At 36.9% G+C, this 27,180-nt stretch overlaps 1 protein-coding gene across 4 annotated transcripts in view; it reads left to right on the top strand.

Annotated features, from left to right (window-relative positions):
- cntn5 (contactin 5) overlaps nt 1-27,180 on the top strand; it is a 1,359,131-nt gene that overhangs the window by 1,319,524 nt on the left and 12,427 nt on the right. For 3 of the 4 annotated variants that reach the window (XM_039744349.1, XM_039744347.1, XM_039744348.1), the window contains exons 22-24: nt 2,181-2,367; nt 12,595-12,707; nt 14,090-14,258. In XM_039744349.1, the coding sequence (XP_039600283.1) occupies nt 2,181-2,367; nt 12,595-12,707; nt 14,090-14,258 (469 nt within the window). Of the gene's footprint in view, nt 1-2,180; nt 2,368-12,594; nt 12,708-14,089; nt 14,259-18,924; nt 18,997-27,180 lie in introns of those variants that run through there. The other variant, XM_039744350.1, reaches the window with a different exon arrangement.

Raw genomic sequence — 27,180 nt, 5'->3', positions numbered from 1 at the left:
TCATAGTGACAATATTTTTGAGCTCCGCATCATGGATTCATGGGTCATCCAGTTTCATTCTCAGAAATCAAATATCTTCTATATGGGTTTTTAAGAATTGGATGGTATTGTCAGACCCCCGTGACCCTGTATTCGGATTCAGCGGGTTATAAAATGGATGGATGGTATTGTTGATTTTAATTAAGGAAATGATCAAAAGTCACTCCAAAAAGAGTTTGGTATATATGAAATATTTTTTATATCAGTTGATTAATGGAGAGCAGCAATTGAACTCCCATTCTACTCAAGCCACTCTGACATAGACGACAGTTACCTGGAAAGTGAGAAAATTAAGGTGAACAACTTTTCATATGGCCAAGCCGAAGTCATCTTTTAGATGATGCTGAAAGAAAACCTTTGTTCTGTAATACCAAGATATTCACACTCCTACACTCTCTGTGCACTTTATTGTGTTGTAGATTTAATTTACTATGTATCAGTTTTTACAATTTTTGCCCATCTGTCTACACTCAATATACATAATGACAAAATGAAAACATGTTTTTAGAAAGTTTTGCAAAATTATGAAAAATTAAAAACTGAAATCTCCCTTTCATATTAAGTATTCACACCCTTCGCTATGGTGTTCAGATTGGTCAGGTGATTCCTACTTGCTTTAATTGTATTTGAGATGTGTCTAGAGGTTAACTGGAGTCCATCTGTGGAAAACTGAATAATTGTCAGTCGTGTAGAAAGGCATACAATTGTATATATAAGGTCTGACAATTCACACTGTATGTCAGGACAAAAAACAAGCCATGAAGTTCATGGAACTCTCTCTACACATCCATGATAAAACTGTGCTGGGGCATAGAGTAGGGCAAATATATTTTTGAAGCTTGGAGTCTTCTCAGGAGCACAGAGGCCTCAATGCTAAGGAAATGGAAATGATTTAGAATCAGCAAGAAGGGCCTTGGTCAAGGAAGGAACCAAGAACCCAATGGTTACTCTATCAAAACTTCAGAAATTCTTTGCTCCACTCCATCAGTCAGGTTTGACAGAAGCCATTGTTCTGTAAAAGACATATCAATGAGTCTGAGAGCATGAGAAAAAAGATTCTCTGGTAAGAATAGACGTAGCTGAACTCTATGGGCAGAACTGCAAACATTATAACCAATGAAGACCAGGCACCACTCATCACTCGCCTAATATCGTCCCTACTGTTAGGCATAGTGGTGGCAGCAGCATGCTATGGGGGTGCTTCTCAGTGGCACTTACAGGTGAACTGGTCAGAATTTAGTGCAGACAAAAACCAAAAGGTTAATGAAGAAAACCTGCTCCAGAGTGCAAGCAAACTCAGACTGTGGCGACAATTCTCTTTCTAGCAATATATAGACAAAACCATACTGGAGTGGTCTTAGGGCAAGTCTCTGACTGTCCTTGAGTGACTCAGCCAAAACCCAGACTTAACACACATAAAACATCTGTGGAGAAACCAGAAGATGGCAGTTTACAGATGCTTCCCCTCTAATCTAATATAGTTTGAGAGGATCTGCCAGGAAGAATGGAATAAACTGCCTTAGTCTAGGTATGCAAAGCTTGTAGGGACTTAACCATAAGACTCAAAGTTGTAATTGCCAAAGAGATTTCTACACTGTAATAAATTAAGGGTCTGAACACTTATATAATTGAGAGATTTATGTTTTAGCCTTTTAAGAAATTTGCTAACTTTTGTCATTAGGGACTATTGAGTATAGATTGACAAAAATGCCAAATTTTTCCATTTAAAATTAAATCTACAACAAAATAAATTGTAGAGAAATTGAAAGGGTCTGAATACTTTATGAATTCAAAACTGGTAGAAAAAAACATTTTCCATGAACTCTAAGTCAGTCCATATGTGTTTAGGATGGCCTTTAAGTTGGTTAAGTAAATAAGATACAAAGACAAGCTTAGGTTGATTTATACTATATTCTGAATATCTGATATAATCCCCGTTTATTTGAGTCGCTTTCTATTGTTTAGCTTTTTTATTTTGCCACTGTAGAGTTAAGTAAAGAAATGTGTCCAATCTTTTGCAAGTTCATAAAAACAGGGAAAAGGTTTTATCATGTAATTCTAGCTACTGCCAACTGACCTTGCAATCTCTTTGAAAACGCTTCATGTAATTTCCACACTAACAGTTATACTGTTTTTGACAGGTGAACTTTTGGAAAGATATGGAACAAGAAGAATCTGGTGATAAAATAAAAACATTGGGAAATGAAACTTCTGTGCTCTTAACAGGCTTGGAGGGAAACACCTTGTATCATATCACTGTGAAGGGTTACAACAGTGCTGGACAGGGACCTGCTAGCACTGCAGTTCGAGCACAAACCAAGAAATCACGTAAGTCATTTATTTATTGAATATTATAGAAATGTCAAATTTATAAAAGATTGTTTTTGTGTTACAAAATACATCCACTCTGTTTCTGGTAAAGTCAGATTTTTTCATAATGCAATATTTTAAACTGTGAGAATCTTCATTGAGCATAACTTTATCACCTTTAGCTTCATCAGATATTTATGGAAGGAGCTGACTTGGCTGCAATAATTAAAAATGGATCAACATTCCAGTAGTGGTTTAGGTCTAGTATAAAGAATTTAACACAAATGTTGATATTTCGCAAAAAATACCATTGCTTCTCTTTTTGTTTTACACTGAATGAAGTAACCCCATTCTATGTATACATAACTTTACAGCATTGTTATGTTCGATAAACTGAAATGTGTTCATTAAGCCAATCTTATTGCCATATATTGAGTAGCATTTGCCAGAATGAGAATTAAGGTATAGTGTTATTATATGTACAGTATTTTCTTAAAATAGATTAGAATTATTTGGTCAAAGCAGATCAAATGATGTGGAACATATTGATATTGCCCTATAATTACCCACAAAACAAGTCTACCATGCACTAGTTGAAAAACACTTTACTATACCATCTGTTCTGTCAAGAAGTAAATATCTTGAATGTATTAGAAGAGTGCAAACCAAAAGACTTTCAATACAACTGCATTACTGTAAGATTCACTGCCTGTAGAAAACAAAGCCTTGGTAATTAGAAAATGTGTTACTAGCTCAAGGACTGTTATATGCAGAACTGTAACTTCACACTTGTATTATTTCATGTAAAATCTCCGGAGTGTTTTCCACCTCCAAACTGTTAATGGACTGAAATTTAAATGAACAAATATGTAATGTTATTTTGATCTGACCAAATTTTTCTCATTTTTCAAATGGCACCTAATGCATGTCCATCTGAAATTAATTCCATATCATGCATTTGGTTAACTGTCTGTACTCTGGATGGGTATTTTAAATTTATGTTTAAGACTGTTCCATTTCTAATGCTTTTTGATGTTATTTTGATGGCATTCCCTCACAGTATCTTTTTTGCTTTTCAATTTTTAATACTAATCCAACAGGGGGCACATGCTCCAGGGAATGTGTCCTTTTAGAATTGCAGTTCATACTTTGAAATTGTACATATCCATTCCCAGTATCCAAGGTGGAGATATTAAGACAAGAGAACTACAAAAGAAAGGATATCTTTAATTTTCTTTCATTCCTATTGCATGATATAATATATGCATACAAAAAACTGAAGAGAAGCCAGGAAAAAATACAGTTGACTTGCAGTTCTTATTTGGGGTCTTTTATAACTATATTGTCCATCTTCAGAGGAGTTAGAGGTATTTCTCTTAGCAGAGACTTGATTAGATGACTTCTGTCTTGTGTATGCTCCTGGATTAATGAGATTGTGAGAGAATTTATACTGACATTTTCCACTGACCAATACTATATATGGATTAAGGTCCCTTCCACTAAGGAAGCACCTTTTTCATTATCTGCCACTACATGCTGTAATCTTCTTCTGTCAAAATGGAACAGTGCACCTCTTCTAATCACTAAACATCTTCAAGATTCCTTTTCAAAGTCCTCACATTGTCAGAGTTGCAAGTCTTATGCACATTACTGCAGGAATGTATGTTTGTATGTATACTTGCTAAACCTACGTATATCATATCACAGTATTGGATTAATCATTTGTGCTTTTTTGAACTCTTGTTACACTACACTAGAGTATGCTAGACAGGTATCCTTCCTTGTGTTGGTCCCAATAGTATTCCCATTGCTACCGAGCTGGACTCCAATTCTGAGGTGAAATAAAAATGTGTCAGAGAACATTGTATGATAGTATATTACCTTATTTTACAATACTGGTCTCTTAACTCACAACCTACTAGTTTTCTATAATGGTTTGTGAGTCATTATGGCTCAAAGTGGAGTGCTATGTGATTTATTTGATTTGCTTATAATTCATTTGTAAGAATATTCATATTTACTGTTTCAATCCAGCTTTTTATTTAGCACACATATTTCTATATTAGGACAGCAGGGGGCATAAGCCATAGACCAACGCTGAGCAAACATAAGGCACAATTGTGCACACACCCTCACTCAAGTAGGAAAAATTTAAAATACGGTTCACTGTGAAAGCAGCTACTGTACATAAGATCATTGAACAATTAGAGCTTACATTATGCACAGAGTCTGTCTGCATATATGTGAATCATCCTTTTCTAAGTTTTTAAAAATAGTGAAGCAGTCCTTACAGTCATAAATTATATACTGTACAATTCTGCACTGTTATTGAATAATTCTGTTTTTATTCCTAATTTTACTACATATTTAATGCTAACAGCACCTGAATAAAAACTGATTTACACTTGAAAAATTCAAATCTACTCCCGATACATGGCTCTGTGTCAAAATGCGCTTGCAGCATACTTTCTCTTGGGAAAAGTGATATCTATACGTTCCCTGCTGTGCTGTGCTTCAGGGTGCTGCGGCTGGCTTGTTCTTTCTAATTCTTAAACTGCATCACCTAATTCACAATACAATCTCATGTTTCATGCATATGCTCATGACAAGCAGCTCCTCATTAAGTTCACTCCTGGGAAACTATTAGCTGTAGCCCAGCTCACTGCCTCATTTAGTAATGTTAACAGAATTTTAGCGCACTTTAATCAATGACCAGCAAACTGAGCTGCTTTGTGTGAGGTCCCCAGCACAATTCAAAATTCTGAACTCTTCCACCTTTAATTCCACATTATGCTTTTATCATTATCTTTTGCAGCCCTTGAAATCATTGTTGACAGTATTTTTAAAACCTTTTCATGCTATTTGTAATATATTTTCACATGCTGATTTTATCTTACAACTCATAAGCACCTTTTTCATCCTACTTTCTAAAATTTATTTTGTAGGGATTCATTCTCATTCAAGCATCAATAATTTGAATCAGTTTCTGGATATTGGTGTTCTTGGAGTTTTGGGCATAATCTCAGTAGTAAAGATGGCCCTAAATTATGATGAATTTTTAAGACAGGATTGTACTATCTAGTGCAGCCTAGTGAACACAGATTATATCTTATTCATCTTGTATGAATTAAAATTAATCTTCACAGTTAATGTTGGAGGCCAAGTTGACCCCAGTATTTAAAGTCAACGCTTAACTGTTCTAACTAAAAAACTTATTTAGTCTCAGTTGCTGATTGTCTCAGCTTCAAAGCTGTCAGATCTTCTAAGTGTTACATGTGCAAGCAGAAGCAGAAAAAGTAGACAGAAGAGGCTGATAAGAAGACCAGATTTTTCCCAGTGAGCTGTTTGACAACGTGTAACCTCTAAAAAGTAATATGGGATCAGCAGTGATGTGCGGTGAGGTTCATGGCTGGTGAGGCACTGACTCCTTCAGAGTCAGATTTACAACTATATGAACCTAAAAGAGTAGCTTATTGACTATGCAGTTGGCAGCACACACATTGACTACTGTTTATGTTTCATATCTCATCAGCATTCTTTACACGCATATAGGTAAGGTACATATTTGGCTAAGAAAGAACGTTACATTTATAGCGGCGAGAGAGAGCGCAGAGAGAGCTCATTTGTTCTGCACCCTCCATGTGTTCTAAATTTGCTGTTGCAATTCCACAATTCATACTCATTCATACAAATGAAAGTATCGAGTAGTGTACCAAAAAAACAGATTTTAATTTTGACCTTTATTGAAATATTTTGTTGTTTTCAAAAGCTTTTAATTCTGATGCTTTAATCATTTTTAATACAGACTGTTCAACAAAAAGATAAGAAGAAAAGCAAAAGAATATTTTATTTAAGGTCTGTAGTACTAGGGTGTTGTACCATGTTAGCCATTATGAATGTAGAGAAAAGCCAAGCAAAATGACACCTTTTATTGGCTAATTAAAAAGATTATAATATGCAAGGTTTCGAGGCATCTCAGGCCCCTTCTTCAGGCAAGATGTAATACAGAAACTGAAGTTCCCTGTGTTTATATCCACACACTAGGACAAGAAACAACAATGGTAAATCTTTATATGAAAAATCTTAAATGTAAAAAAATAATAGGTTCATTCAGACTAAGATTAATTTAACAAGAGAGAGAAGAATAATGTATGGTCAAGATCTTTGGATAAGATAACTGTCCAACAAAGTCCTTTGAAGTTTGTGATGAGTTTTTCAAAACAATATGGGTCTGTAGACAGGTTATTTGTGTCAGTCTGAGAGATGCAAACAGTCCTCATACCTGGCTATAAAACTCTTGTCTCTATTCAAGCCATGTTGTAATGTATTGAATTTTAACATGAGTTTAACTTCCCATTCTTTTCTCTCTTGCCTTAAGCAAGAAACTGTACATACTGATGTCATCATTTTTGTGGGTAATTTCAATAAAGCAAATCTTAGATAAGTTTTTGCACTTCGTCAGCATGTGTCCTGGCCAACAAAAGAACAATTTATTTAATTCTTAATCTAATATTATATATCATATCTCTTAAGAACCAACATAACCTATGACACACCCAAATCTACAAATATTTCTTCCTGCTAAAAATAGTCATAGCATCATTAAGAACAGTAAAGGTGTGCATAATCAATACTCCAGGATTGCCTGGAACGCACTGATTAGAATATGTTAGAAGTAGAAGCCAATGAGTGAACAGACTGTTTACGTTTGAAAACCTCTTGGTGATGTAGCAATTTCCACACAAATAAGGACACTGCCTAATAAGAAACTTTGTATGAGCAGTGAAGGCCATTTCCTGATCCTCTCTGGCAATGTGGCGCTTAGATCTGCTAACAAGAGGATGCCCAGAGGAACTATTAGTCACCTTAAAACTAGCATCAAAACTACAAATAACAATTGCAAAGTAGAGGAATGTTTTAATGAACAAAGCAAACCAAATATGAAACCAGGGTGGTTAGTATCTAATAAGTAATTCTGAAATAATTAATGAGAGGTGTTTATTGATATCACACCCTGACATTTTAGTCCAGGAGTTAGTTTTGTTATAGAGGAAACCAGAGTACCTGAAAACAATTGCATGGAAACTAGAAAAATGTACAGACTTCATAAAGACAGTGCCTTTTCCCGAAATGGAACTTGGATCTCAGGAGCTGTGATTCTTTTTAATACTTACAATTCATTTCAAAATATAGTAAAATTGTTTATATAAACAGTTGGTTCATTTGATATTTAGTAAATACTATATTTTCATATAGTCATTTATGGATTTTATTTTGCGCTTTAAAAAGGTAGTTTATCTTTATAGTTTTTAATTTATTATATAATGCAGCCTGCCAGGATTTCTTGCTTGCTATGTTTTATTAAACAATAAACTCAGAGAAAGCAAAGTATTTCACTGCACTTGTAAAACCAACAGCTTCCTCCTACATAATGGAGTTTCAGGGAGTATTCTGGAGAATACACTGAATAACTGATATGAGTTTAATGAACATTTAAGTTTTGGGTGATCATATGTCATGTGTGAAAAGTCTGAGATGTAAATATGTCTTTTAACAAATTGAGATGTTTATTATAGAGGGAGCTGGAGAGGTTTCAAATTAGTGCGTACCCTTACGATATTCTCAGCTGTATATTGTGGTATGTTTGTATTGAGTGAAGAAGCCAAAATCATTGTAATCAATACTTAATTTTAATGTTCATTTCAATTGTTTTATAAATTTATCTGCTGGTACAGCACAAGAGAATATTAATAGCTGCATGATGGCAAACACAAGGCAGCTATTTAAGATTAACTAGCAAATTTTGCAATCACAGCAGCTTTGAAGATCCTGCCTGAAGATGTAGCCTTTATTTCATTTGTAAATTTTCATTTGTACAGTATTAAGCTGAAAAATTGCAGTGCAGCCATTTTAATAAAAATAAAAATGGTGAAAGGCAATCTTTATAGGGTGTCATTCATCTTCATCATTAGTGTTATGCCTGCTTTCAGGTTTAAGGCATTCAAATTCTCCAGCTCTGTTTGTCCATGACTCTTTAATTAATATCTATATTGTGAATTAGTTCTTTTGCTTTGCTTACCAAAATTGTTCTTTGTTATTGCCTTGATTGCATGATATTTAAATTACTCTAATGTGATTTTCTTATCAGAATGTACCCAAGCTATTTGTTCTGTCCTTTCCTACCAGGTGTTTTGTTGCCACTTGTTGCTTTCCTTTAATCCTGCTTCAGTTTCAATAACACAAACGCAGGGCCCACACCTTTAAAACCCTCCTTTACTTATTTATATATGTTGTTCTGGGACATATATGAAGGCATGTTAAGTTCCATCCATCCATTATCCAACCCGCTATATCCTAACTACAGGGTCAGGGGGGTCTGCTGGAGCCAATCCCAGCCAACACAGGGCGCAAGGCAGGAAACAAACCCCAGGCAGGGCGCCAGCCCACCGCAGGCATGTTAAGTTGTTCTGAAGAAAAAAAATCAAATATGTTTTCCTTTTTCTCTGCCTTTCTAGCGATCTCTTAGGTGTTATTTAAAGGCTTCCATCACCAGACCTTTCTTTGGCTGTGTGCATTGCTTTTAATTTTATTTGTGTTTAAATGGGTTTTAGATAGATAGATAGATAGATAGATAGATAGATAGATAGATAGATAGATAGATAGATAGATAGATAGATAGATAGATAGATAGATAGATAGATAGATAGATAGATAGATAGATAGATAGATAGATACTTTATTAATCCCAAGGGGAAATTCACATAATCCAGCAGCAGTATACTGATAAAAAGAAACAATATTAAATTAAATAGTAATACAAATGAAAAGAATGAAAATAAAATTAATGTTAGCATTTACTCCCCCGGGTGGAATTGAAGAGTCGCATAGTGTGGGGGAGGAACGATCTCTTCAGTCTGTCAGTGGAACAGGACAGTGACAAAAGTCTGTCACTGAAGCTACTCCTCTGTCTGGAGATGACACTGTTAAGTGGATGCAGTGGATTCTTCATGATTGACAGGAGTTTGCTTAGTGCCCGCCGCTCTGCCACAGATGTTAAACTGTCCAACTTTAATCCTACAATGGAGCCTGCCTTCTTAACAAGTTTGTCCAGGCGTGAGGCGTCTTTCATCTTTATGCTGCCACCCCAGCACACCACCGTAGAAGAGGGCACTCGCCACAACCGTCTGGTAGAACATCTGCAGCATCTTACTGCAGATGTTGAAGGATGCCAACCTTCTCAGAAAGTATAGTCTGCTCTGACCTTTCTTACATAGAGCATCAGTATTGGCAGTCCAGTCCAATTTGTCATCCAGCTGCACTCCCAGATATTTATAGGTCTGCACCCTCTGCACACAGTCACCTCTGATGATCACAGGGTCCATGAGGGGCCTGGGCCTCCTAAAATCCACCACCAGCTCCTTGGTCTTGCTGGTGTTAAGGTGTAAGTGGTTTGAGTCGCACCATTTAACAAAGTCTTTGATTAACTTTCTGTACTCCTCCTCCTGCCCACTCCTGATGCAGCCCACAATAGCAGTGTCGTCAGTGACTTTTGCACGTGGCAGGACTCGAGTCATATTGGAAGTCTGATGTATATAGATTGAACAGGACCGAGAAAGTACAGTCCCCTCGCGCCCTGTATTGCTGCACACAATGTCAGACCTGCAGTTCCCAAGACGCACATATTGAGGTCTGTCTGTAAGATAGTCCACAATCCATGCCACAGGTGTGAATCTACTCCCATCTCAGTCAGCTTATCCCTAAGGAGCAGAGGTTGGATGGTGTTGAAGGCGCTAGAGAAGTCCAAAACATAATTCTTACAGCACCACTGCCTCTGTCCAGGTGGGAGAGGGATCGATGAAGCATATAGATGATGGCATCCTCCGCTCCCACCTTCTCCTGGTATGCGAACTGCAGAGGGTCGAGGGCTGCGGACCTGTGGCCTCAGGTGGTGAAGCAGCAGCCGCTCCATGGTCTTCATCAGATGTGACGTCAGAGCAACAGGCCGGAAGTCATTCAGCTCACTAGGACGTGATACCTTTGGGACAGGAGTGATACAAGATGTTTTCCAAAGCCTGGGACTCTCCCCTGTTCCAGGCTCAGGTTGAAGATGCGCTGTAGAGGACTCCCCAGTTCCAACGCACAGGCCTTCAGCAATCGTGGCGATACACCATCTGGACCCGCTGCTTTGCTGGCACAAAGTCTTTTCAGCTCTCTGCTCACCTGGGCTGCTGTAATTGTGGGTGGGGATGTCTCACCTATGCTGGTATCAGCAGAAGGATGGTTGGAGGATGCAGTACCGAGGTGAGAGTGGGTTACTGTGATCAAACCTATTAAAGAAGTTGTTCATTTGGTTTGCTCTCTCCACGCCTGTCTCGATGCGGCACCCGCTTCGAGCTGCAGCCAGTGATAATCTTCATCCCATCCCACACTTCCTTCATACTGTTGTTCTGCAACTTCTGCTCCAGCTTTCTCCTGTACTGCTCTTTCGCCCTGAGCTGGACTCGAGTTCCTTCTGCACGCACTTCAGCTCATGCTTATCACCACCTTTAAAAGCCCTTTTCTTCTGGTTCAAAAGGCCCTTGATGTCACTTGTAATCCATGGCTTGTTGTTAGCATAGCAGCATACTGTTCTTACTGGAACTACAATGTCCATACAGAAGTTGATGTAATCAGTTGTGCATTCAACAGCCTCTTCAATGTTCTCACTATGTGACTCAGCAATATATCCCAGTCTGTAGTTCCAAAGCAGTCTCTCAGAGCCTGCTCTGCCTCAGGGACCACTTCCTGAATGAGCGTGTAGTTGTAGGTAGCGCCTCACTCTTGGTTTGTATTGAGGCTGAAGCAGAACCAGGTTATGATCTGCTTTCCCAAGCGCAGGCAGTGGGGTGGCGCTGTATGCGTCTTTAACGCTTGCATATAGTAGGTCAATAGTCCTGTTTCCCCGAGTGTTACAATCCACATACTGGGAGAAGGCAGGTAATGTTTTATCCAGCGTTACATGGTTAAAGTCTCCAGCGATTAGCACAAGTGCCTCAGGGTGCTGCGTTTGTAACTTAGCAACTGCGGAATGGATGATGTCACACGCCATCTCGCGTTCGCTTGAGGGGATGTAAACAATAACAGCAATCACGTGTCCAAACTCTCTGGGCAAGTAATAGGGGCGCAGACTTACGGCCAACAGTTCGATGTCCCTGCAGCAAGTGGAGATTTTAACGTTTACATGTCCTGAGTTGCACCACTTTGTATTGACATACAGAGCGAGTCATCATCCTTTTTTCTTTCCACAGGTACTTGCTTCTCTGTCCGCTCTAACTGTGCTAAACCCGGGTAGCTCCACGTTAGCATCTGGGATGATAGACGTTAGCCATGTTTCACTAAAACACAGCAAGCTGCATTCTCTGTAGGTTCTGACATTTTTCACCAGCACAGCCAGTTCGTCGATCTTATTTTGTAGTGAGTTTACATTTCCCAGGATCACAGAAGGCACCGACGGTTTATAACGCCATTTTCTCGATTTAATCTTATTTTTTATCTTTGCGCCGGCTCGGCTGCCCCGATATCGTCTTCTTACCTCGTCAGGTAAATAAGGAACCACACCGGCATAAGCATTTCTTCTCAGTGCTTTAAGCTGACTTCTTGAATAGGCGATTCTCGGAGTGTAAAATCCATGTCAAATAGTAAAATAGTAAAATGTGTAAAAGTGTCCAGGGAGCAATTCCACATAAAAGAAAGTGGTAGAAGTGATCAGTGAAATAGAGAAAAATAGAGATAAAAAGGTAAAAAGATAAAGTCGTATACGGAGCTGCTGGAAAGGCTGCCACTCGGATGCGGCGCCGGAAATGATATGAGTTGGTTTTCTCCAATTACTCCAGTTTTCCCCTGCATGTGCATGTAAAGTTAACTAGCTGACCGAATAAAGGTGACCATGTGGGGTAGCCGTTTGTTGGATTGGCAGCCTATCCTAATTTCATTCCTAACCTGGATTTTCCCCCGCCAAACTTATTCTCACTTACTTATATTCTATTTGCTTCATAATGTGAGGGAAGTTATGAGAAATTATAGCTTTAATATAAAGGTGATACACCCGCTCCCAAAGATTCTAAAATGAAAGGTATCAAAGTGGTTACATTTGCTTTGGCTGAAATTTAATAGTTTTGTAACCTGGGTTGCTATTCAAATGCTAACTTAGAATTTGGAAGCTAAGAGCTCTTTACTGGAGTTAACTTCTCTGCTCTTCATATTTAGCTCCAAGTCAGGCACCAGGCAACCTCATGTGGATCCAGGATGGAGACCATGTATCGCTGGGATGGGAACCTGTGAAACCTCTTGACAACGAATCAGATGTAATAGGCTACAAGGTCAGCTCCTGTCATTTTCATTTTTGCTGCAGTTATATGTTGGATGTCAATATCTTCAAGCAGAAGCCAAAATTTTCCATTTCTATATCCTTACATACTATAGGCAGGTCTGACTGTGATGTTTTATTTCATTCATTATGAGAGCAGGAGAGTATGTTTTTTAATTAAATTGACACTCTTTCCTAAAGAAAATATAAATTTTTTATCTGTTTAAAGATCTTAGATATACATGTAAGATGTTAGAGTGTTTTCAAATTAGTTGGTTTACAGTAAAATATAAAATATCCGAATGGCTTGCATTGTTAGCTACATAGAATCATTTAAAGTGTGTCATGCATATTTGTATCTGTTTTTTCTTTTTTATATTAATTGCAGCATTGGATACTATATCTGCATAGTGTTTTATATCTTCTTGTTTATAATATACAACATTCAAGTCCCTTTTATCCAAATAGGGTGATTATCCTGGCAATATTCAACACAAGACAAGAAAGAACCTTGGTAATGGGGTCAGGGCCCACTCACACACTGTACACATCCACAATTATATGAGAGCCAGATCTTCAATTAATTAACACAATTTCACCTCTCTGGTGAGCTGTCAGACATTTAGAAATATGGAATCATGGATGTGTCCAAATTCTAGGGTTTTGTGTTGAGTTAGAATTTTATTGACTTCAGAAGCAAAGTGTTAGACCCTCCCTTATTGCCGTGCCATAATATTGCTGGGCAAAGACACCTACACTCAGTGATACCAGACCAATTTACAATAATCAACCCTACCCTAACACACACACACGTATCTTTAGAAATTAAGGGAAAACCAGGAGTATGATTTGTGAGCGTGTTGACTACAAAAATGGGGAAACATGCAAACATGTATAAGGCAGAATTGTGAACCATTGACCTTCTTCTCCACCAACTACGTAAAGCCTATATATCACCCTATTAACTGACTGTACTCACTGAATATTTTTTAAATTATTCGTACTGCACTACTTGTTTTTTTCTATCATACGATGTCAGTCTTTTAGATCTTCACCTTGTTTTCCTCACTATTCACCACTATTTCCACATACCTTTGTCTAGTTAAATCAGCTTGTGTTTTTTGTTAAATGGTTCATATATATATCATATTCATGTATATATCTGAAAAAAGGAGAATACTGTGTCCTCATCTTATAGTACTCTATCTGTTTGGGAGGATGTTAAGTAAAGTACTATTTCAGAATCAAAAATTTTATATTTCAACATGCTGACTTATCTATTGATAGACCGTATGTAATAAAATATAACAATATTCTTTTTTAAATTCAGCTTATTTCAGTTTGTCACATAAGTGTATCATTTCTTCGTGTCACCTTTTCTGCATACCATCACAGGTTATTTTTCGACAAGAGGGACGGACAAACAGTGAAGTTATTGAGACAAGCATCCCTTCAGCTGTTGTGTCACTTGCAAAAGGAGGAATTTATATAATTGAAGTGCGGGCATTTAGTGAAGGAGGAGAAGGAACAGCAAGTTCACAAATCAGAGTACTGACTTCTGCAGGTTAGATGAAACTTTCATTTGCAGTTAAGATAATGTGTATTTCTTTAATGCAGTCTGCTGTTTATTTCCAAAACATCTCTTTGTTTTATCACAGTAAATATTGCTTATCGTCATTTGACTTTCAATTGCCACTGAATTTTTTTAGTATACCAAGTGAGAAGTCAAGCAAAATGACACCTTTTATTGACTAACTAAAAAGATTACAAAGTTTTTCAGGCCACTTAGGCCCCTTTTTTAGGCTAGATGAATTACATCTTGATGATTACATTTTGCCTGAAAAAGGGGCCTGAGGTGCTTCAACTGCTTCCATATTGTAATCTTTTTAGTTAGCCAATAAAAAGTGTTATTTTGATTGACTTCTCACTACATCCATAATGGCTAACATGGTACAACACCCTAGTACTTTCGTATACCAAAAATGTGAGTTCAGCAAGTATCCATACTCTAATAAACCACGTAGTTTAGATAAATGTTATGAGCTTAATGTTTTTTTTTTGTTAGAATTTAAAATGATCTAAAAGGCATCTGGGTTTCTTTGCTTCATTGTAGTACTTCACTAAATGCAGTGAGCACTAATTCCACTCGTGTGAAAGTAATACTTTCTGTAAATAAAAATGTTTAGACACATCTTATTAAAATAAAGATAGCACTAGAAACACTCAGCATGCTGGCTATGTAGCAAAGCTAATTTGAATTTAATGAGATGGAAACAAATTAAATTTGGGAAAAATGTACATTGAAGCAATCAGCTATCGTTTATGTGATCTTGCAATGGATGGCACTTGGCACTGTAATGTATCCCACACATGGATCAGGCAAAATGTATCTCGTTTGAATATGTAAATATTAATTTTTACAGACATGGCATCTGCACTATGCTATCATTCCTTCTCTTTTTGCATGGTGTATAGTATGCCAACAAAACAAAAAATAAATCTTTCCTTAGAATATCTTGATGGCATGACCATATTAATTCACTTTTTGTTTATTTAATCAGTAGCTCATGCTCGTACTCATTCAGTCCATACATTGTCATCCACTGACTTGGCTTATTTCGAACCATACAGGTGATACATACTCTGATGGTTCTGTACTATTTGTTAATTCCATATCTCATGTTGGAAATAGAATTTAAATTTAATTAGGGCAGAATTTAATAAATAATATTTCCCATTCAGATGTATCCATCCTGGGTATGATGTTAATTTGCATCCACCCCTGCAAGTAGGTCCTCCAACTTGCAGGGAAAACTTGGAGGTTGGTGGAAGATTTGGCACTCCAGCTATTGTAAAAAAAAAAAAAAACTCCCATTGTTCTAGTGTGGTGCTGAGTTGTCACCCATTGCACAGCCACACTCGGATCTCAATCCAGATGGTTTTCCATGTGGTGGGTGCAGCAATGTGCTGTAATCAGCGTGTGCTCCCAGCTTCTTCCTAGATGTATCAGCAGTTCTCCTAATAAAGAACTTAACACCATGTATCTATTTCTGTTGATTTTTGGCCTATTTAGTGATGTAAATATAGGCAGGACAGCTCTATAACATCTCCATATCTCCTTTACTTTACCCACAAAGAGTCACTACAATACATTTACAGAGAGAAAACAAACCCAAAATTAAAAATTTTCCATTCATTGTGTGGGCTCCATAATCTGTAAGTACAGCCTGTAAACATGATTGCTGTTTGTAAAAAGTTAAAGCAAAACTATTGTTAGAACATCATTGTCTCGCTATGGCTTTCAGGGTGAAGTGATATTAATAAAATTTAAAAAAAACAAATTACAAAAAAATATATTTTAACATATAACTGACGAGGGCGGCACGGTGGCGCAGTGGTAGCGCTGCTGCCTCGCAGTTAGGAGACCCGGGTTCGCTTCCCGGGTCCTCCCTGCGTGGAGTTTGCATGTTCTCCCCGTGTCTGTGTGGGTTTCCTCCGAGTGCTCCGGTTTCCTCCCACAATCCAAAGACATGCAGGTTAGGTGGATTGGCGATTCTAAATTGGCCCTGGTGTGTGGGTGTGTTTGTGTGTGTCCTGCGGTGGGTTGGCACTCTGCCCAGGATTGGTTCCTGCCTTGTGCCCTGTGTTGGCTGGGATTGGCTCCAGCAGACCCCCGTGACCCTGTATTCGGATTCAGCGGGTTTGAAAATGGATGGATGGATATAACTGACGAAAAACAAAAAAACAAATGATTGAGTAAATTACATAATCAAAGAAAATTGTAAACACTTAATATTATTAATACTATACCATTACATATACACATAAACATAAAGACTGGTAATAAACTCGAAAATAATTTCTTGAGTAAATGAAGTAAAAACCCACATCTGAAATGGCACTATAACCAGAAGTCCATTGTCTTAGGAAATTTCTTGGGTGAAACCAGGTAACAAAGTACTGGATAAAGACAAATGTATATTTTATACATTCAACATTTTCCCCATGTAACAAAATTTCTTGAGAAAAAGGAATCATGTCATGGCATAAATAATATTAGTCCCACTTAATGTGTGATTCATGTAGAAAATCTTTTGTCTTTCCTAGTTACTCATTATTTACACAAGTTTTAAATAAGAATTTAATTTAAAAAATTTTAGTTTTAATTTCCTGTCATTTTTACTTGTGTAAACAATGCCCATCTATTATGTATTCTGGAAAAAAAATTACCATTGCAAATGTATCAATGTACCATCAAATACCCAACAAACAACATGTATACAAATGGCGGCACTGGAGTGGTGATGTCAAAAACTACATGAGTGTTTAGTAGATTGTTAGCTCACAATTCCACACAAATTAGTTTTAAACAATTGCATTGAGTAGTCTAAAGTATAGTTTTGCCACTATTTTGTTTCTTCAAAGCTGCATGCTATATGTATTTGACAAATGTTGGATTTTGATTGTGAAAGTTTTCAGAGAGTGGTCAATGCATCTATGCTGAAAACAGGCAGATATCAAAATGAACGCATACATTTTTATGTAAGTCTCTTCCACTCACTATTAGAGATCTGCTTCTATTTTACAAGGGGTCTCTACAGAGAGCATATCAGCCTAAAGGTGTGTCACTCCCCAGCAAAAAATACAGAGTTATTCAAAGAGTTTTCAGAGATTGGGAAAATGTGGAGAAAGAATTTCACAATTTTAAGTGCCTACTATTGGCTGTATATAATTGTCAAGTTTGAAGGAGATTACTTCAACTGCATCAGTAGATTTAACTTTAAAGGTGATCCAAAAGAACCACTACATAATAGTAGCCTGCACTTCACAGTCCTCCAATTATAGCTTGGTTTTAGACCAATGCTTAAAACTATTAAATGGAATCCATTTTTTTTTGTACTTTAAAGAGAATACTATAAATATATTTAAATTGCTGTGATGAAAAATTGAATGCAAGACACTTAACAAGTAAGCTAAAGGACTGTTAGACCGCTGAGAAGCACAGTTAATCGTTTATACTTTTGGGTGACTTCTAATTTGTTAATTACCAAATTACCAGCAAATATGTATAAATTAATTTCTCGCAGCTCTTACACAGTTAATTAACTTTGCCATATCGTCAAAGAGCTCATTGAGTCAGTGGACTGACACATATGCCTTTTACAGCAAAGACAATTAAATTTTCCTTTGGTCCTGGGTGACAAGATGAATTCAAAGTTTACAACTGTTGTTAGAGCAGAACTAAGAGGCAATTTTGTAAAGTTGATGTTACGGCCAGTTGAGTTTTCCTCAGCAACCTTAAACAAATCTTGTAAGTCAGCATGAGCAATTCAGTACCATAGGCCCATTAATAAATGTCTGTCATTCTTAGTATTGCAAGGCAAAGTAAGCAGTGTTCCACCATGAGCGTGACTGCTCAATTAAGAGCTAAGACATGGCCAATTAATCTCCACCTTTGTCCAAAGCACCTAATGATTTTCTACATGTTAAATTTTAAAAGCTACTTTTTGTATAAAAGAGTGGTCTTGCTGAATGCTTTAGCATGATTACACCTTCAGTGATTATGTGAGGTATTTTTCTGCAAAAAGGAATGGAAAATTAGAATTATAAAATGAAAATGCAGTCTCTCTTTAAAATTTCATGTTCAAAGTCTACACACAAGAATGCTGCAAAAATGAAAAACAGAATAAAATAATACAATTTACAATTTCATTTTCAGCCTAAACAGCAATGATGCTGCAAAAATGAAAACTAAAATGCAAATCAGCACTGGCGCCACCTGTTGCTCATTGATTTTTCATTTTCCAATTGGCATTTTCATTTTCAAATTCTCAACATGCAAATAGTGTGGGTCAATGGTCGGGGCTATGCTTCACGTGATTTAGATTTTTTCACCTACGTACTGAAAGCTTCTCAGTGAAACCGTCTCACAAAATCCAAAGACCATGCATAATTGTAGTTCTTAAGTAATTAATGTGCTCTTTAATTATAATATTTAACATGACAAAAATGAGTCATTTATGACATCATAATTTACATTTATCTACACTGAAGTGTAAATGGGACGCTTTGTACTCTTGCTTTTTTGTAGTGTTATATAATAAATATACGTCTCTACAGGTGTATTTTTAACTTTTGCAGCATCCTTGTGCTTTGAGTTTGAAAATTAAACTACAAAAGAGAGACTGCATTTTCATTTTATAATTTAAGTTTCATTTCTTTTTTTTCAGAAAATACATCCTATAAAGTGATATGTTGACCACTGTGATTGTGATAGGAAAACTCTTAAGCAGACCCCAAACCCATACTGTAAGGAGGCCAAAGTTATGAAAATACATTTTATGTGTGTATGTAAGACAGAAACAAAGTGGAATAAAAATAAGGAGGAATAAACATTAAAATAAATTGACAAAGCTAAAACCATTCAACTAACCAAAACTCTCTTAATGTGTCTGCAGACTTTGTCTATCTTGAGCAATTGCTCATCCTCAGACATCACAAAAACCCTCTTTTCTCCCACTTTCACTGCTTTTCTCCCAATAGCTGAACCCAGCTCCAAGTTCAAAGAATTTCTGGGCTGAAGGAAATTTTAAGGCCAGTATGGTGTCTATTTTAGGTCATTGTCATTTTTCGAATCACTGGTCATCAAACATCGGTATTATTCCATATCATGTATCAGTTGTCATTTAAAACTTTGTCATTCATCAAACTTCAGTAGTACTCCGTATCATGTATCAGTAGTCACTCATCACTCATCGTACATTACTACTCAGGAGTTGCAAATCATGCATTACTACTAACTTATTATTTGCATAACTATCACTTGTCAGTACTTTTTTGCCCATCAGGTGACAGTCATCACTTTTCATTTTCCTTCTTTTGTTAATGAAGTCAATCAGTAAAGTGTGCAACAACAGGGGGCATGCAGAATGTAGACTCATAATATATAATGGAGCCCATTGCTTTATTAAGATATCAGTCAAATACTTGTGTTTGTTGTCACTATACCTGTTATGCCATTAATGATAGGAAGAACAATCATTGTAAATAAAACTTGGATTTATATACGAGTCTGCAAAATAGGAGACTTGAAAATCGGGTTCCTATCTCTTAAGTACAACATAATCTATACTAATAAAAGGCAAAGCCCTCACTGACTGACTGACTGACTGACTGACTGACTGACTCACTGACTCACTCACTGACTCATCACTAATTCTCCAACTTCCCATGTAGGTAGAAAGCTGAAATTTGGCAGGCTTATTCCTTACAGCTTACTTACAAAAGTTAAGCAGGTTTCATTTCGAAATTCTACATGTAATGGTCATAACGGTCAATAACGGTCGACAACTTCCGCCATGTTGAACTTTCTTATTTATGGCCCCATCTTCATGAAATTTGGTAGGTGGCTTCCCTGCGCTAACCGAAACCGATGTACTTACTTATTTCGGTGGTATGACGCCACTGTCGGCCGCCATATTAAACTTTTAACGGAAACCAATGTACGTACTTATTTCGTTGTTATGACACCACTGTCGGCCGCCATATTGAACTTTCCAACGTCACTAATTCTCCAACTTCCCGTGTAGGTAGAAGGCTGAAATTTGGCAGGCTCATTCCTTACAACTTACTTATAAAAGTTAAGCATGTTTCATTTCGAAATTCTACGCGTAATTCCCTGTACTAACCGAAACCAATGTACGTACTTATTTCGGTAGTATGATGCCACTGTCGGCCGCCATATTGAACTTTTCAACAGTCTTTGTTACTTATGGGCCCATCTTCAAGAAATTTGGTACACAGGTTCCCAACGCTAACTGAATCCTACTTACGTACATATATATGTCCATAGCCTGCAGCTCGGTCACCGTGTGAGGTGGCGTTGGGTCCCCCATCCCAACGCCTCCCACGTTGTTGGCTGCCTGCCTATATAAGACCGTCCGTCGATCCGGTCTCTACATTCCCTTCCCTGCTTCGCCACGGGATTCACGTCTCCCTACTGATAACTACAGCCTTTTTGTTTAATCCACGGCTTCTCCGCTGTTTTATTGTTTGTTTATTACAATTATAGTTATTGTATAGGTATTTTAGACTTACTTTACATTGCTCAGGTACCCATTTCCTTTATCATTCCAACCCCCATTACCATGTCTATCGAGGTGATCACCATCGATCAAAGAACTGTCACTTACCGAGTGGTTTCCATGCCCGGAGATGGCACCTACCTTTTCCATTCTCTTTGTTACATATTGCAGGGCCATATCAGGCTCACTCTTGATATCCGGAGGAACATTGTGTCTTATGTATTGAATGACTGGGACAGGTTCAAGGTGTGGACTGATGATGGTACAGGAGATGATTATACTACACAGGAGCACTATAAGAGTGAAATGCTTAAGCTCTTCACCTATGGTTCTGCATGTGAGTTGATGGCTGCCGCTGAATTGTTCGGTTGTTGCTTTCAAGTGTACCGAAATGGCCAAATATTTTACACCTTTCGACAACCGCCAATGCCTCTTAAACATCTTAGATTCACAGGTGACGATTTCAGTAGTGGACACTTTGATGTTTATGAATGTTTAAACTCTCTAAAGCTGGATGTGATTTTATCAATGAAACCGGTTGTGTGCTTACAACGCTTGACAGATGCCGAATGTTACTTCAACACAACAAATCCTGAAAATACTGTCGTAATTGAAACAAACCATGAAACTCAAACCGATTATGACAGCAGCAGTCCAAGCTGTGAGATTTGAGACAAGATTACTGTTCACATGGCCAACTGTATGTTGCATGCACAAGAGTAAGCTCAGCGCACAGCTTGGTCATGTTACAACCGGAGTGCTGAACTGACAACATGGTATACAAAGAGATCCTTAACATATAATTATTGGCATATTTTCCCTCAGTTTAAAAAGGTAAAATTTTCTTCTTAATAAAAATTTTAATGCAGTACTTCGCCGCTGCGAAGCGCGGGTATTTTGCTAGTATAGTATATACACACAATATAATCTCTTATTCGTAGAAGTTACTATATCGTACTGTAGAATATATTATGTTCTAAGAAAGTATTATTATCTTGAGATAAAATTACATTAAAAAAATAAGCAAAGTAGGCATCAGGGTTGGTTAATTATTAAAGGGTTGGAGTGCTTGATTTCATCGTCACTTCCGTCCTTAGCAACTCATTATAGAAATGTTCAGACCAAAGTCAATGTACCTCTTGCTGTATTATGAAAACTAATAAAATAAATGTTTGATTAATAACATTACAGAAGGTTTCTTTACTGCAGCAAGCCACTATTTCCGCCATGACATCACCGAAGGGACTGACATAGTTTTGTGAGATTTTTTATCCTGTTTCTAACTGCGCTGCCTTCGGTCTCCCTAACCTCTGCTGTTTGGTTTTATTTCCATTTTATAATTGATATCATGGGGGAGCCAGTGGTGAAGTGAGCAGGATTAGAAACTGGATGAAAATAACTTCACGGCAATGTTGTTTTTTGTCTTTTCTCTCATATGTTTGTGACACAGCAACACAAGGAGCATGATACAGTTATATTCAATTGGGTGGGAGGGACACATAAGTGGTTAAACTTGAGTCTTGTCAGTTCAGTTGCTGCTTCTGACCAGCTTTGTGGCCCTGTGCAAGTCACTTACCTTATCTTCCAATCTGAACAAGTTAGAAAATGTACGCATGGTTTAACATTCAGGTTTGTTCAAGGACTATGCAGGCACTGTACAAATCAATGGACTGAGTTCAGTAGGTAGGTTTCTATAATCATCTCAGTCCATTTCAAGGTTGCGGGGGTCAAAGATTATCATGTCACCATTGTGCAAAAGGCTGAAAACAGGCCTCCACAAGAACTTATCAATCAGAGGGAGCACTCTTACACATTTTGTCATTAATTCCTTATTTGCTTGAGCATATCTGGCCGTTCTAATTTTCCTGAATGGGATTTGCAAAGTTGTTAATTTATGATAAATGTTAGAGAATAGCAAAAGTGAAACACTAACTTTATTATAGCCATTGACCATTATGGATATCAGGTGAATGTTGCACTCAGATAGTAAGTTATAGGGTGGCCGGATTTTCAATATCCCAGCCCAAGATACTTATGTAGCACATATGTCCATGCATAAAGCCCATCCTCATTTGCTTTATCTCATCATTATCAGTGAAGGATCAGGGAACAGGAAAAATAAAACACTTTAACAAATAAGACTCCTTGCAGTGGTTAATGTGGAAACAAATAGACAGCAATACTCTCTGTTTTTGTCTGGTTCTTGATCCTTCTTATGACGCTGTTTAAATTAAACACAAGTTCTTAATGAAGCATTCCCAGTTGTTTCCCAGAGTTTTGTCTATATTATTATATGTGTATTACATCAAAGTCGAAGAGGAGGGGGTGATATGAAGGGTCTGCCTTACTGTTTTGTAGAATTGAAACATTTTGTTATTCTTCAGTTATTTGTAGGGACACATATCATGAAATCAGGACTGTCCCTGTTGCTGGGACATCTGTGCACCTTATTAAATTACTCTGACAGTTCTCCCATTGTCCAGGTGGATTTTGCTCTCTTTTTCTTCCAGCATCCTAAAGTTGTGCGGATTAGGTGTCTTGATAATTAAAAATTTGCCTCAGCGTGAGTAATGCTGGGTTGACACATGAGTGTTCCTTATGGTAAAATGACCATCAGTGTAGGTTTAGTTGCTTGCTTTGTGCCCAGTTCTGCGAGGATAGACTAAAACCCCTATTGACCCTTACCTGCATTAAGAATTATGCTGGTTTGATAATGGATGGGTGGATAATTAAAGTATATACATAATAAATGAAGCTGCAACTTGAGAATATTCAAAAGCTTTTAATATCCTTTTAGTCTGAAGACAACGAGACATCAATGAATTGATCCCACAGCCATTTCATTCTTCAGTTTACATGTATTTGTTTGTAAGTCTTTTACAAAAGCTTTTAGAGGTTGTCGATTTAGGTCTATTTTGAATTACTACTACTACCAATCCAGAAATAGTCTTGCCCAGTGACACTATGAAATAAAGGTATAGTTACAGTATTTTCTTGCATTATTTGAGTATCTTTGCAGGAGTAATGTGAAAAGCATTTATTAAATAGAATATACAATAATTGATTGAACTTTCTAATTAAAGTGTATATGCACACACTTCACTTTAAACCATTAAATTACCCTTTTCCAGAATAAAGAAATGAACTTAAAATAACTGTGTATGTAGGGACTGCTAATAGATTAAAAAAAAATGTTTTTCCCTGTCTTTATATTATTGAATAAGTGGCATTATTTATTTATCATGATTAAAATTAAATAAATAGGTAGACCTTCATCTCATGACATCCTTTAATGGAATCATTCTTCTCTGTGTCAGAATGTGGAGTTTTTTAATATAGTTTCCTGTGCTTGCATTTTATCATTTTGCATTTTTTCCAACTCCTGTACTGCTAATGTGATGGTGTAATATTATATCGTCATCACTATTTAAACTTAAACGTCATTAATTAAGAGACATTGATTTCACCAGTTGCTTAGCTGTAGTACTTGCTTAGTATCATTTCTTCTGTTGTACCTTTTAGGCTTTTCAACCATTTTTGCCAGATTGATGCCTCAATAAACTTAAAGCTGTTGCTGTTACCCTGAGTTTTGATGCTGCCATTTAATGTGATATGAAAATCATGTAATTGCTTTTCCAACACCTAAATAAATACAGATGACCAATCTAATATGTAGTGAGAAACCAAATATAATAAACCAACACTTGACACTTAAGGAAGAAATGCACCAATTTTAAAAATAAATAATGAGTGATACATATCAGTAGTAGATGGAGGATGGTATATTCCTATATTAACAAAACCTGAATGGCACTTATTTAAGTACTAACAGTAATGCTGCATTAATCCAAATCCAAAAATGTGAGTCCAAGGTAGCCTAATTGTTTGACACCCACTTCAAATTTCAAAGTTGAAATTAACCTGAAAAAATCCTGAAAATCTTTAGCAGAGAAAAATAAAAGTTGTATACTAAATATCAGAAATAGGACTTCAAAATGCATATGGAGACATAAGCATTGCCAGTAATAGATCAATCATCAGGCTTTAATGGCATCCATCAAAATCCTAAACATTACACACAGAATGATTTTAGTACAATCTGAAAATTTCATATCCTTATTTAAAAAAAATCTTCTGGTAAGGTAAATAGCACTGCCAGCTTACTGCTTCAGGAGACTGGCTTCAGATCCGAGTTTTTCTTCAAGATCTCTGGCTTTCATCTCATATCTTAAGCATGTACATGGTAAGACACTGGCAACACTTTATTGAAGGCCGTGACCATTCTCTGCGACAGACTTTTAGCCCACCAAAGACGGTTTAAGGTTAATTCCTTGTACCGAATGCTGAATAGATGGCTCTGGCTCCCCACAACCTTGGCTTGGAATAAGTGGATTCAGAAAATGAATGTTGTATGTTTAAAATATGTACAGGACAGTAAAAAGGTGTGCACTATATAAAAAACAAAAAGGTTCTAAATGCACAAATGGCCATTTAAGAAACAGAGAATTAGCTATGAATTATTTGTTATATTATACAGGATGCATGTTTATTTTATTTTGTTGGTAAATTGAGTCACTTTTCAGTTTCACTGAATAAGAGGATTCCAAAGAGCATGCCAAGCTGCTTCAGTTTATGTAGTTATAACAAGGTTGGCATATACATGTATACAGGTTGGCAAACCTGCATTGCAATAGTATATTTAAATTCTCTTTGGTTTTCCAGGTTTGAGTTTATTGCAGCTCAATAGCCTCAAGCTTTTGGTTGGAAGTTTGTGGATGCTGGGGTATGCTGTCTATTCCATCAAGGCTCCTCTTGAATTTGACACAAGGTCCAAATGCACCCACTGCTGGCCTGACTCTTAATTCAAGACTAATATGACAAGACTGTAAAGTGCCACCAATCATTTGAACTCTTTATGGCTCTTTGGGGTTCTTTTATTTATTTGGATGTCTGTCTCACTTCAGTTTTTCACAGCCTCTTAGATCATATACTTATTCAAAGGCCTCTACATGCATAGGTTAGAAGAAATAGTTTAAAAATAAGGAACACAGTAAAGTTTGCAATATTGTTGCACATTTAATCCTTAGATAGTTTAAAACTAATTCGCTTTTCCAAAGTAAATGTCAGAATTTAAATATATTCAGATGGGATCATTTCTGAGCTGTCAATCTTGCAGTGTTCTGCTAAATTCCAGTTTATGAAGTGCCAGTACAAATTTCAGACAGTTCAAGCAACAATGTAAATTACCCAGGCACTGCAATTGCCAGTGGTCATGTTGGCACCCCCATGGGTCAACTTATGATATTAATGGATTGTAATTTAAAGAATTAAAGATATGCAAAGAATCAAATAGGCAGTGGCGGGCAACAGCAGGAGCGGCTTTGAAGCATGTCACGCTAGATACTGCTTGCATTCTATTAACTGGTTACTAGGCAATACATTCTAATTTCATCCTAATTCCAATGATATAATTTCCATTTAGTAATAACCTTGCTGTGCTTTAAAAGCTACCTATTCTTTTGTGCAAGTTTTATGCTTCTTATTTTCTGGCACTAATGAAAGGTGAAACAGACTACATTCAACTATACAATGTATGTAAAAGTATAATAACAGTCCTTTCTAATGCATATTTTGTTTGCCATCTTTCAAAGCAGTCAAATGCCCCACACCCTCACAACCCTGTAGTGGAGTGTGTAGGTGCCAGAAAAAAAAAATGGGTGGGAAATTGACAAAACAAGCATAACACATTAAATATATAACCAACTGTTAAGAAAAGGAAACACATGATAATTAGTGTTTGGATTTGCTTTATCTTGGTGATAAAGTTCATTATTTTCTGTAATGTACTGATAAACATTAGACTTTCATATATTTTAGATTTATTACACACAACTGAAGTAGTTCAAGCCTTTTATTGTTTTAATATTGATGATTTTGGCATACAGCTCATGAAAACCCAAAATTCCTATCTCAAAAATTTAGCATATCATGAAAAGGTTCTCTAAACGAGCTATTAACCTAATCATCTGAATCAACTAATTAACTCTAAACACCTGCAAAAGATTCCTGAGGCTTTTAAAAACTCCCAGCCTGATTCATTACTCAAAACTGCAATCATGGGTAAGACTGCCGACCTGACTGCTGTCCAGAAGGCCATCATTGACAACCTCAAGCAAGAGGGTAAGACACAGAAAGAAATTTCTGAACGAATAGGCTGTTCCCAGAGTTTTGTATCAAGGCACCTCAGTGGGAAGTCTGTGGGAAGGAAAAAGTGTGGCAGAAAATGCTGCACAACGAGAAGAGGTGACCGGACCCTGAGGAAGATTGTGGAGAAGGACCGATTCCAGACCTTGGGGGACCTGCGGAAGCAGTGGACTGAGTCTGGAGTAGAAACATCCAGAG

This window comes from Polypterus senegalus, chromosome 2 (genome assembly GCF_016835505.1).
Source record: "Polypterus senegalus isolate Bchr_013 chromosome 2, ASM1683550v1, whole genome shotgun sequence".
NCBI classification, from domain to species: domain Eukaryota; kingdom Metazoa; phylum Chordata; class Cladistia; order Polypteriformes; family Polypteridae; genus Polypterus; species Polypterus senegalus.
Note: the sequence above shows the minus strand (reverse complement) of the source record. Positions and strands in the feature narration are given on the sequence as shown.